The 13198-nt window shown below is 34.4% G+C and overlaps 1 protein-coding gene across 9 annotated transcripts in view; it reads right to left on the bottom strand.

Annotated features, from left to right (window-relative positions):
• Positions 1 to 13198, bottom strand: part of RAP1GDS1 (Rap1 GTPase-GDP dissociation stimulator 1) — a 153997-nt gene that overhangs the window by 115400 nt on the left and 25399 nt on the right. For 7 of the 9 annotated variants that reach the window (XM_032332949.1, XM_032332958.1, XM_032332953.1 and 4 more), the window contains exon 2: positions 12533 to 12643. In XM_032332949.1, the coding sequence (XP_032188840.1) occupies positions 12533 to 12643 (111 nt within the window). The remainder of the gene's footprint in view (positions 1 to 12532; positions 12644 to 13198) is intronic. The other 2 variants (XM_032332952.1, XM_032332957.1) reach the window with 1 other exon arrangement.

Here is a 13198-nt window from a genome sequence, read left to right as displayed (position 1 = left end):
AGTTAGAACAAAAAGACAAACAGATTAATGGAACAGAATAAAACTCAAAAGCTGCCCAATTACATTAAATTAAGCAGTTATTATATGATAAAAAGGAATATTATCAACCAAAAAGGAGTAGATTAAACAATGTATGTTGTTGAGAAAATTGATTATTTAGAAACAAATAAAATTAGATCCTCACCTTATGCCATATATCAAAATAAATTGTTAAATATAATCAATTAGTTATAATAAGAAGAATATATATATTTTATAAGGAAGCTTTCATTAGGAAAAATGATTCATTAAATTTTTATTATTTCACAAAATATTTCATTTATAGATTTCAGTGTCTACATAATGGTGAAACTCTAATCTTTCTTTTACAATGCCAAATGGGTACTCCAGAACTCTGAATTACAAGAGATAAAAATGAAAGCATTTAAATCAGGTAAGGAAGCTTTCGAGAGGAAACATAACTAACCATAATGGACTATCAAGTTCTACAGAGGTAAAAAAAAAAAAAAAACTATGATACTGACCACTCCTTTAATACCAGGTTCAAACATCTATAATCACAGTGAAGACACTGAATACACGGATAGTAATCTGTTACTATAAGCTATTTTTCTTTAAATATCAAACTATACCTTTCTGTTGAGAATATATAATTCTTAATCATACACTAGTATTATTAATTCATTTCTAATTCACTGTTATCAATCAAAAATCCAATTTATCTTTTTAAAAAATCCAATTTATATGCCACATACTCTTTAACACATTCAAATCATACTGGAATAGTGCTTAATTGATTAAAGAAGCCAGTTACACAAAACAAACGAGCGAAAGGGAAAATGGGGAGGGGGGAACGGTCCAAACCACGAAACAGACTCGCAACTATAGAGAATAAACTGATGTTACCAGAGGGTAGGTGGGAGGAAGGATTTGTTATATAGGTGATAAGGATTGAGGAGGGCACTTGCAATGAGTACTGAGTGTTGTATGGAAGTGCTGAATCACTCTATTGCACAACTGAAACTAATATTACACTGTATGTTAACTAATTGGAATTTTAAAAAAAAGCTTAAAAAAAAAAAAAGCCAGAAGCCCATTACATCAATCAAGTATATGGCCACAGAAAATCCACAGTTAGCTGTCCAGGCTGAGTTACATACAAACCCTATCCTGTTGAAAAAGAATGTCAAGAAGACACAGCAGCACCTCCCCCATCACTTCTCTCTCAACAATAACTTAAAAGTGTAGTTCTCAGTGATAGTAAGTCAGCACTGGTACTATAAATATTGAGGACAGATCTTAAGTATATATTTGGCATATAGCATCATTTCAAATCACATTTCTCTTACATATTTTACTCTCTCTTAGGAACATGAGAAGTTCTTCAAATTTAGCAAACTTAAGAAGCAAAATGGTAACATTTATAGCTAATGTTAGAAAACCAGATCCTCTGCCAATGTTTTAATCACAAAGTACAAATACCAATGGAAGCTTATCTCCTTCTGGAGATTGCACATAACAAGAACTTTTTTGATCCTTATGAATTACAGCTTAAAAGCACATCAGAGGGCAAACTGCAATCAGCACCACAGTTATATCTTGTTTCTGTTATTAATCTTATGGCCTATGACAGATTTTAAGATGGTCTTTCTCATTCTTCCAATCAGATCAAGCCTTTCCATGGTCCCTTTCTACAAACTCTTGGATACCAATATATTTGGATATACACTGTCCTCTTTCTGCTTTTGACTAAATGCACAGAACATATCTTGGAACCTACATGCTTTCTCTTCCTTAGACTCTAACCCCTGAACATTGAACTTAAGTTCATTATTTTATTTTAAAGATTTTATTTATTTATTTATTTGACACAGAGAGACACAGCGAGAGAGGGAGGAGGAGAGGGAGAAGCAGGCCTCCTGCCAAGCAGGGAGTCTGATGTGGGACTTGATCCCAGGACCCTGGGATCATGACCTGAGCTGAAGGCAGACACAACAACAGAGCCACCCAGGCACCCAAGTTCACTATTTTAAATGTCTTCTTTTAAATGTCCTTTCTTATACTGAATTACCCAATTGGATTTTATTGACAACACGCATTTTCCATCATATCTTATTGGGTGCCCAACTCTTAAAACTATTTCAATCAGCCATCACCCACAATTCAAGAAACAATAGCCTATAGGGAAGATATGTGCTATGATGAGTGCTATGAACTCTGTAAGACTGATGATTCACAGACCTGTACCCCTAAAATAATGTTTTATATGTTAATAAAAAAAATAAACAAACAATGGCCTATAAAGCTGCAGAAGAAATCAAGTATTTGTAAATATCTTAAAAAACTTTAAAAATGAGATTCAATGTGTAATCACTATTTTTAAAACTGTTAATGACATAGTTTATGTATTTTTTTGGTACTAAGTCCCTGAAATCTACAGTGTGCCTAAATTCAGACTAGCCTCATTTCAAATGTTCAATAGCCACATCAAATAATGAATACTGGGCAGCACGTGTTTAGAAGATTCCGGTGGAAGACTAATGAGTATAGTGATCCCTGGGTTTTTCCATGTTTACTGGCTCTTTTTTTTTTTTTTTTATGGATTTGATAAGGAGCAGGTTGGCACAATATAAAATTCCTATTTCTTGAATTTTTTAAAAACACTGTTCCATTATTGAATTGCTTTGTATATTGCCAGTGAGAAGTCTGATGCCAATCTGATTATCTTTCCTTTTTAAAAAACTTCACCTTTTTGAATGGAGGCTCTAAGAATCTTTCCTTTGTACTTATTTTTACTTTTTTTTTTATGGTCACCAAGTGATGAATTTATTTGTGAAAGAAAAAGTTGTGCTTTTGTTTTTCGCTTAGACACAAATAAATGCATAAGTAGAAGTTTTACTAGACTAAGTCTCTGAATTTCCCATTACAGGTCAATTTTTGCAAGTACATGGCTGCTTCTTTCACATCACGTAGATTCTGGTCTTTCTTTCCTTCAGAAAAATTTCTAGTTTTAAATATTAGCTCATTCATTGTTTTGTTTTTCTCCTTTTGGGCTCCAATTGTGTATATAATGGATCTTTTCCCTATCTTCTACATCAATCATTTGCCTGTTTTCTTCAATGCTTCCTAATAAATTTTCAGTCAACTCTATTCTTTCCTGTTATAATCCAAGTTTTAATTTCTAAAATGGTTATTTTTCTTCAATTTCTTCTAGCCAACTCTTCTTTCACATCACTCTGGTATTCATCCACTTCTGTTTCAAGAATCTCAAACTCTTACTTGAGGAATTTTTTCTCTTCATGTATGCAAAGGCTTAAAGATATTTAATATAGGTCATGGTGTAATGTTACTGATAATGGCTTTATGGTTGGTTTAGGAAGAACACTTTTAACAGCTAAAATGCTGGTTCTTATTTTTTGCTTTATTCACTGTAGCAATCTGTTTATCATTTGCAATATTCTATTCAGTGTATAGTTTTTATTTTCCGTTCATGGGCAATAAAAATTTATGCACTAAGGGTAAATATTTGGGATGCATAGCTAGATTTCTAGTTCAAAAGCTCTCTATTCTGGACTTAAACCAAAGGCGGTTTCTAGTTTGTCTTCCAATTTTAGGGCTTTCTTATTTCTCCAGAACACTTAATTTTCCTATCTTGCTTCCTGCTTTCCCTTCACCATCAAGTCTGCAAGGCAAAACAAGATCATCCCCAAAAGTGGCACCCATCAGATGTACTGCCTAGGGTCCTGTGTACTTTAAAGTCTCTTCCTTTTCATTTCTCAACAGCGAATGCTCTCATTGAATCTAAGACCATATCTTAGTATGTTCCAGGCTAGGACTTTTTCTTCCTGTAGGCATTTTTAACTATGTACCCTTGGGCTCCTGGTTCAACCAACTTTCCTCTCATCTTTTAAAAGTAGTTTCGGCAGTCTCAATGAATTCCATCACAGGCTCTGATGCTAAGTAGGCTAGATTTTGATATTTCTTTGTCTCCCTAGTAATCTGAAGGTCTTAGTCTGTCTTCTAGTTATACTTAAGGCATAGGTTATATTAGTTGGTTTTACTTTATCTCTTTGATGATCTGTGTCAGTTTTTAGAGAATGTGTGGAAAAACTGAGATTTAGGTAACTGCCATTATTCAACGGCAATCCAGGATTCTCAATTCATCAAGAATTGTCAACGGCTTGTTAGTTCACTACTTCAGTCTCCTCTATTCTACAAATGTTACCTTTACTTAGTAAAAACTGAACTTTTGATAATTTGTGACTAGTACCACTAATAAGCTCTCAAGGACAATGGACACAATAACTAGAAGAGTCACATGATACAAAAATATGTAAAGGAGGTAAGAACATAATGAATATAGCTTGCAAAAGAAATATATCACTTCTGGAAACACATCGACAATAATATAATAATTGTAAGGGACTTTAACACTCCCCTCATTGAAATGGACAGATCAGCCAAGCAAAAGATCAACAAGGAAATAAAGGCCTTAAATGACACACTGGACCAGATGGACATCACAGATACATTCAGAACATTCCATCCCAAAGCAACAGAATACACATTCTTCTCTAGTGCACATGGAACATTCTCCGGAAGAGTTCACATCCTGGGTCAAAAATCAGGTCTCAACTGATATCAAAAGACTGGGATCATTCCCTGCATATTTTCAGACCACAACGCTCTGAAGCTAGAACTGAATCACAAGAGGAAATTCAGGAAGAACCCAAATACATGGAGACTAAAGAACATCCTTCTAAAGAACGAATGGGTCAATCAGGAAATTAAAGAAGAATTGAAAAAATTCATGGAAACAAATGATAATGAAAACACAACAGTTCAAAATCTGAGGGACACAGCCAAGGCAGTCCTGAGAGGAAAATATATAGCGATACAAGTCTTTCACAAGAAACAAGAAAGGTCTCAAATAAACAACCTAATCATACACTTAAAGGAGCTGGAGAAAGAACAACAAAGAAAGCCCAAACCCAGCAGAAGAGAAATAATAAAGATCAGAGCAAAAATCAATGAAATAGAAAAAAAAAAAAAAAAAGAACAAATCAACAAAACTAGGAGCTGGTTCTTTGAAAAAATTAGTAAGATTGATAAACCCCTGCCCAGACTTATCAAAAAGAAAAGAGAAAGGACCCAAATAAATAAAATCATGCATGAAAGAGGAGAGATCACAACCAACACCAAAGAAATACAAGTAATTATAAGAACATATTATGAGCAACTCTACACCAGCAAATTTGACAATCTGGAAGAAATGGATGCATTCCTAGAAACATATAAACTACCAAAATTGAAATAGGAAGAAACAGAAAACCTGAACAGACCCATAACTAGTAAGGAGATTGAAGCAGTCATCAAAAATCTCCAAACAAACAAGAGCCCAGGGACAGACGGCTTCCCAGGGGAATTCTACCAAACATTTAAAGAAGAATTAATTCCTATTCTCCTGAAACTGTGCCAAAAAATAGAAATGGAAGGAAAACTTCCAGACTCATTCTATGAGGTCAGCATCACCTTGATCCCAAAACCAGACAAGGATCCCATCAAAAAAGAGAATTCAGACCGATATCCTTGATGAACACAGATGCGAAAATTCTCACCAAAATACTAGCCATAGGATCCAACAGTACATTTAAAGGATTATTCACCATGACCAAGTGGGATTTATTCCAGGGCTGCAAGGTTGGTTCAACATCCACAAATCAATCAATGTGATACAATACATTAATAAAAGAAAGAACAAGAACCACATGATACTCTCAATAGATGCTGAAAAAGCATTTGACAAAGCACAGCATCCTTTCCTGATCAAAATTCTTCAAAGAGTAGGGATAGAGGGTACATACCTCAATATTATCAAAGCCATCTATGAAAAATCTACCACGAATATCATTCTCAATGGAGAAAAACTGAGAGCTTGTCCGCTAAGGTCAGGAACACAGCAGGGATGTCCATTATCAACACTGCTATTCCACATAGTACTAGAAGTCCTAGCCTCAGCAATCAGACAACAAAAAGAAATTAAAGGCATTCAAATTGGCAAAGAAGAAGTCAAACTATCACTCTTCGCAGATGATATGATATTATATGTGGAAAACCCAAAAGACTCCACTCCAAATCTGCTAAAACTTATACAGGAATTCAATAAAGTGTCAGGATATAAAATCAATGCACAGAAATCAGTTGCATTTCTTTACATCAACAACAAGACAGAAAAAAGAGAAATTAAGGAGTCAATCCCATTTACAATTGCACCCAAAACCAAAAGATACCTAGGAATAAACCTAACCAAAGAGGCAAAGAATCTATACTCAGAAAACTATAAAGTACTCATGAAAGAAATTGAGGAAGACACAAAGAAATGGAAAAATGTTCCATGCTCGTGGATTGGAAGAACAAATATTGTGAAAATGTCTATGCTACCTAAAGCAATCTACATGTTTAATGTAATCCCAATCAAAATCCAATCCTTTTTTTTTTCCCCAAAGAAATGGAACAAATAATCCTAACATTTATATGGAACCAGAAAAGACCTTGAATAGCCAGAGGAATAATGAAAAAGAAAGCCAAAGTTGGTGGCATAACAATTCCAGACTTCAAGTTCTATTACAAAGCTGCCATCATCAAGACAGTATGGTACTGGCACAATGACAGACACATAGATCAATGGAACAGAATACAGAGCCCAGAAATAGTCCCTCAACTCTATGGTCAACTAATCTTCGACAAAGCAGGAAAGAATGTCTAATGGAAAAAAGAGCCTCTTCAACAAATGGTGTTGGGAAAACTGGACAGCCACATGCAGAAAAATGAAACTGGACCATCTCCTTACACTACACATGAAAACAGACTCAAAATGGATGAAGGATCTCAAAGTGAGAAAAGAATCCATCAAAATCCTTGAGGAGAACATAGGCAGCAACCTCTTTGACCTAAGCCACAGCAACTTCTTCCTAGGAACATCACCAAAGGCAAGGGAAGCAAGGGCAAAAATTAACTATTGGGACTTCATCAAGATCAAAAGCTTTTGCACCACAAAGGAAACAGTTAGCAAAACCAAAAGACAACTGACAGAATGGGAGAAGATATTTGCAAACGACATTTCAGATAAAGAGCTAGTGTCCAAAATCTATAAAGAACTTAGGAAACTCAACACCCAAAGAACAAATAATCCAATCAAGAAATGGGCAGAAGACATGAACAGACATTTTTGCAAAGAAGACATCCAGATGGCCAATAGACACATGAAAAAGTGCTCCACATCACTTGGTATCAGGGAAATACAAATCAAAACCACAATGAGATACCAGCTCACATCGGTCAGAATGACTAAAATTAACAAGTCAGGAAATGACAGATGCTGGAGAGGATGTGGCGAAAGGGGAAGCCTCCTACACTGTTTGTGGGAATGCAAGCTGGTGCAACCACTCTGAAAAACAGCATGGAGGATCCTCAGGAAGTTGAAAATAGAGCTACCCTACTACCCAGCAATTGCACTACTGGGTATTTACCCTAAAGATACAAATGTAGTGATCCAAAGAGGAACGTGCACCTGAATGTTTATAGCAACAATGTCCACAATAGCCAAACTATGGAAAGAACCTAGATGTCCAACAACAGATGAATGGATAAAGCAGATGTGGTATATATATACAATGGAATACTAGGCAGCCATCAAAAGAATGATGGGGGGCCATTTGCGACAACGTGGATGGAACTAGAGGGTATTATGCTTAGTGAAATAAGTCAATCAGAGAAAGATAATTATCATATGATATCCCTGATTTGAGGAAGTTGAGAGGCAATGTGGGGGCTTTGCGGGTAGGAAAAGAATAAATGAAACAAGATGGGATTGGGAGAGAGACAAACCATAAGAGACTCTTAATCTCACAAAACAAACTGAGGTTTGCCGGGAGGGGAGAAGGGAGAGGGACGTGGGATTATGGACATTGGTGAAGGTATGTGCTATGGTGAGTGCTGTTAAGTGTATAAACCTGGCGATTCACAGTACCTCTGGAGCTAATAATACATTATATGTTAATTTAAAAATTTAAAAATTTAAAATAAAGAGAAATATATCGCTTCTATGGTGCATTTGATAGCTTAAGGTAAAAAGTAAAACCAAGATATTAACACGAAAGAAGTAAAATAATTTCTTGTTTCTACTAAAACAGCAGTAATCTTTCATGTCCAGTGATTTCAGATTTAACATGGCTATTGAAAAACAATGGATAACAAGTTTCAAAGTCCCTTACTTAAAAGGAATAATTTGGGTCCCAAAAGTAAGTTAATTCAGAAATAATGAAGGCACAGAACAGACTAAAAGCAAATGACAACAGCAAGTTCTGTTAGAGAAGATTCACAAAGTAATCTATATTAGCGGCTTATATATATAATCTGGTATGCTTAGGATTATAGCTTCAGAAGGGAGTCAAAAATCAAAATAATGAATAAAAAAAAGAACAAAGGCTAAGGAATAACAAGTATTCAACAAGTGGATGAGTATGATATTAGGTTAGGAATGTGGACTAGAAACTAAATACTTTTTCTTTAGAGTAAACTGGGTTGTTCTACAGAAAATAATTATATGACTCTTCTATGAAATAGGAACTGTCATTAAGCTAAAAATTAAACAAAGTTAGAGCACAAAGGTACATGAGGCAATGAGACAGAGGAAAACAGCCTAATCCTTTAGGACAAGAATTTAAAGCTGTGTTGGTGATCATGCTGGCATTGTTTTGTGGTTCACTCAGCAACAGAACATGGTCCCCATGCTCTTACAATGGAACAGAATTTTTTATTATGAATGGACTGTTAATTTTTCTTGTCTTTGGGCATTTGATTTATGCTAGCAGTCTGCCTTACAAGGGGATTTAGATGTCATATTCTCTAATGATAATTCCTGTCCTAATGTTTAGGGATAAAAATATGGCCTACTGTTTTGAATTTTCAAATAAGCATAAAATAGAGTAACCATACTGCAATAAACATTTATAGTGAATCCTCTATTCTCTGAATCAAAAGAAGTAAGAGTAAACAGAATCTTATTTCTTAAACAGTAGCTTTCAAATATTTACTAAAAACATTTTAAAACTGAGATCTAAAGTATTTATATGAATGAATGAATGCTTCTATTATTTAGTTTCAGAAATTTACACAAAATGCTAAAGCAAAATATCTTCCATAAAACCCACTATTAAAACTGTCTAATTCTTATCTCTTAAGATTCTGACATATATATTTAATGTTACCCCCCCAAAATTTAAGAAAACCACTTTGAAGTCATTTATCAATTTCAGATTATGATAATTTTTGATGTGCAATTCAAATATACTAAATTTCCATGGTGTAAAAACTTTAAAAAGCATAATTTCTTTCCATTCAGATGTGTCCCTTCCAATGACAGGTTAGTAGACTGTAAATTAAAATTTTAAATTTAGATTTCTATTACACATATTACCATCTTATACTTGTACAGAATGGCGAAATCATTGTTTCTTGATCAAGTGCAATTCTGTACAAGAAGTGGTATTTTTAGCTAAAACACCTGACACTAAGAAAGAATTATGACAACAGAAGGTCTCTGCAAAATAAGCCAGTACAGATTCACTTAAGTTAAATGTTTTATAATTTTACCTTTAAGAGGATAAAAGTAGCAATGGATCGATCACTTTAAGGAAAATAAACACCTTACTAGTTTTTAAAAAATGTCAATAAAACATCTATAAGATAAGTCTGTAATTCAAGAAAAAAGGTTTCTATATCATTCTCATCTTTAATAATATAATTTGAAAATATTTTAAAAAAACAAAAATTTAAGACACAGTATTAAAACTATCTTTTGGAAACACTTTCACAGCCTATAAACTCAGCAAAAAGCTACACTTCATTCAGAATGTAATTTTTTATTTTGTAGACTAAGAGTTCAATTCCAAACTCTAGACTCTGTCAGAGTAAGGCAAGTAACGTCATAGTGTCTGTTTCCTTTTCCTTTACATGGAGATGGGAACACCTCTTCATGGGACTAAAGGAAAGTTTGATTTAGATAAAAGGTAAAGCCCCAAGTCCAATGCTAAGTACATAATAAGCACTCAGTCAATGACAGATAATCATTCTTCAGTTAACCACTAGACATCTGCATGAATGAACTCCCTCTTCCCGTGACAGAAAATTCTTTTCTGTCAATAGTCTTAGATATGAGGACACATGAATTTTTTTTTAGATTTTTTTTCTTTTTCTTTTTTAAAGATTTTATTTATTTATTTAACAGAGAGAGAGGGAGAGATCACAAGTAGGCAGAGAGGCAGGTGGGGGAGGGGGGAAGCAGGTTCCCTGCTGAGCAGAGAGTTCAATGTGGGGCTCGATCCCAGGACCCTGGGACTATATAACCTGAGCTGAAGGCAGAGGCTTAACTCACTGAGCCACCCAGACACCCCAAATTTTATTAGATTCTTAAAAAGACATACTCCTTTTGCTCCCTTCTTGGGGAGTCAATAGTTAAATTTGTAGAGTTTGTTGTTTTTATTGACATCTTGTGGCTATTGGCCTTAACACTTTATAATATACAATTTCAACGCTATTTTCAATAAATAGTTTCAATGAGTAAGTCTGCAATAGATCTGAAATTTCACCCAACAATTATATACTTCTATTTCTTAAATCTATTCTTTAAAAAGTTATAAACTTTGGCTTCCTTTTTTCATTTTTCTTCTTCAACTTCAGTTCTCTATCAGTCTTTCCAGAGAGGGCTGAGCAACCCTCTACATATAATAACCAAGAACACTGCCTCCATATCCTTCAGTTTCTGAACGAATGGTCCATTAAGAAAATTATTTTTTCTAACACAGAGAAAAATAACAGGTCACTAAAAACAAAAGAAGAGTATAATAAAACAACTCTTCAAAATATAAACTTGAGATATTCAATTTACTTAGACTAATTACATTATGTAAATCTGCATCTGCCTATACAGGCATATAAAACTCAGGTCATCACTTGATTCTTTCTAGTCTTCTAGACCATGCTACACAAAAGAACTTTCTGTGATCATGGAAATCAAAAGATTTCAAAAGAACTTTCTGTGATCATGGCTTAGTATCTGTGATCCCCAAAAAGGTAGTTACTAGCCAAGTGTGGCTACTGAAAATAAAACTAAGGTACTTACTTCTAAATTAAATTAAATGATTAAATTTAAATAGCCACATTTATCTACTACAATGGACGGCACAGCCTTAGACACACTCCTTTTCTTTCTCTTTACTGGAAGCTCTTATTTAAATCCTTGTTTCTGGGCGCCTGGGTGGCTCAGTGGGTTAAGCCGCTGCCTTCGGCTCAGGTCATGATCTCAGGGTCCTGGGATCTAGTCCCGCATCGGGCTCTCTGCTCAGCGGGGAGCCTGCTTCCTCCTCTCTCTGCCTGCCTCTCTGCCTACTTGTGATCTCTCTCTGTCAAATAAAAAAAAAAAAAAAATCCTTGTTTCAAGTCCCTTCTCTGTCATATCTAAGATTGAACAGCTTGACAGAGTTACAATCTCAAAAGCAAAGAGAATTACTGAAAAAGACTTTTCCAAGCTACTTTTAAAATGTACTTTTTGATGAAGAGTACCACATTCAATTATTTTAGATTTTCTAAGCACAGTTCACTGAGAAATGAAAAATAAAATAAAAAAGTAATAACACACACATCTGAGTGCTTGAAATTAAAACTCTAACAATATATACTGTCTTCTAAATTCTCTGTCAGCTACATAACTAATCCCAGAATAAGATAATGGTATGATTAAAAACAAGTACAGCACAAACCATTGCACAATAAAGCAGAACTAAGGAAACAGATAAAAATCACTGTTACCCCCATCTATTCTCTGTGATAATAGAAATATTAATGAATGGAAATATGATGGATCAAATGCAACAATACAATGTGTTAGCCAATGAAGAGTTGTACAATTTTTATTTACCACATATCAAGTCCTAGCTCAGTTTTAAGGGATTTTTGAATGACTGATTATGGTTCTTTCCAATTAAATCTGAGCATAAGCATTACTTTATTTACTTTTCATAAACATTACTTTAAAGTAGAGCTATTAAAAAGGTGACCATAAGATCTCAGACAAAGATTTTAGGTATTTTAAGTTCCCCTTTGTTTTCTTCCCCAGTCTCCCCATATACACACATACTCATCTCTTTCAAACAAATGTAGGTGTTTAGAAGGAAAACAACTATGGTGCTTATCTGTTAGAAATGAAAGCATGGCCTCTTTCTGGGGCTGGTATTAATGTCATTACCACCAGTCAATTCCTCATTTCTTCTGCCTATCAAAACTTGGCTTTTATTACCTTGGGGGTGGGGAGGTGGGGAGGGAGAGTGGAGCATGTAAAACAACTTCAGTATTCTGGGGATTCAAAAGAATTCAAGCTATGTGAATGCAAGTTATGTGCTAAACTACATACCAATTTCTGAATGACTACTGATTTAATTTTTTTGTTTGGCATTTAAAACATAATGAAACTTACTATTCTGAGCCAGCGCTTGAAGCAGACAATCCAAGCATCCTTCTAAACTATCCTCAGTTCTGTCAACAGCTGTTATCTTCAACTTCTTCAAGGTATCACTGAGATTATCTGCTTATAGAAAAAAAGAGAAATCAGAACTCTCACTAAAATATGATCCTCATGTTTCATGACCGTTACCACTAACAGGCATTATTGTGAATAACTTCCACAAACATTACAAAATGGCAATGGACTGTACCATTACAAATTTTTTAAATAAAATGTATCCACATTTAACTCAGATATTAAATATTCATTCTGTATATGTGAGATACCAGGGATATTCAGGAATATTACAGATTGTCACAGAACATCTTCTTCAGGATTCTTATACCATATTTAGCCTGTTCAAGAAACCACCCATGATTAATTAAAAAAAAAAAAACTAAATGTCCCCAAAAGATTACATTGCTTTGCAAATAATATTTTGTTTCGTTTTTGGCTTCCTCTGCTGTATTTCAGACATAAAATGAAAATGAAGGTTTAGAAAAGTTTCAAAATGACTTAAAATAATAGAAAGCTGATAGCTATAAAACCTACTCTAACACTGCCATTTGAAAAACACTTCAAATCAAAATACTGCTATAAACTAAAACATGTACATTTTGGATTATAAGGCCATGCTCT

The sequence above is a fragment of the Mustela erminea genome, chromosome 2, assembly GCF_009829155.1.
Source record: "Mustela erminea isolate mMusErm1 chromosome 2, mMusErm1.Pri, whole genome shotgun sequence".
Lineage (NCBI taxonomy): Eukaryota > Metazoa > Chordata > Mammalia > Carnivora > Mustelidae > Mustela > Mustela erminea.
Note: the sequence above shows the minus strand (reverse complement) of the source record. Positions and strands in the feature narration are given on the sequence as shown.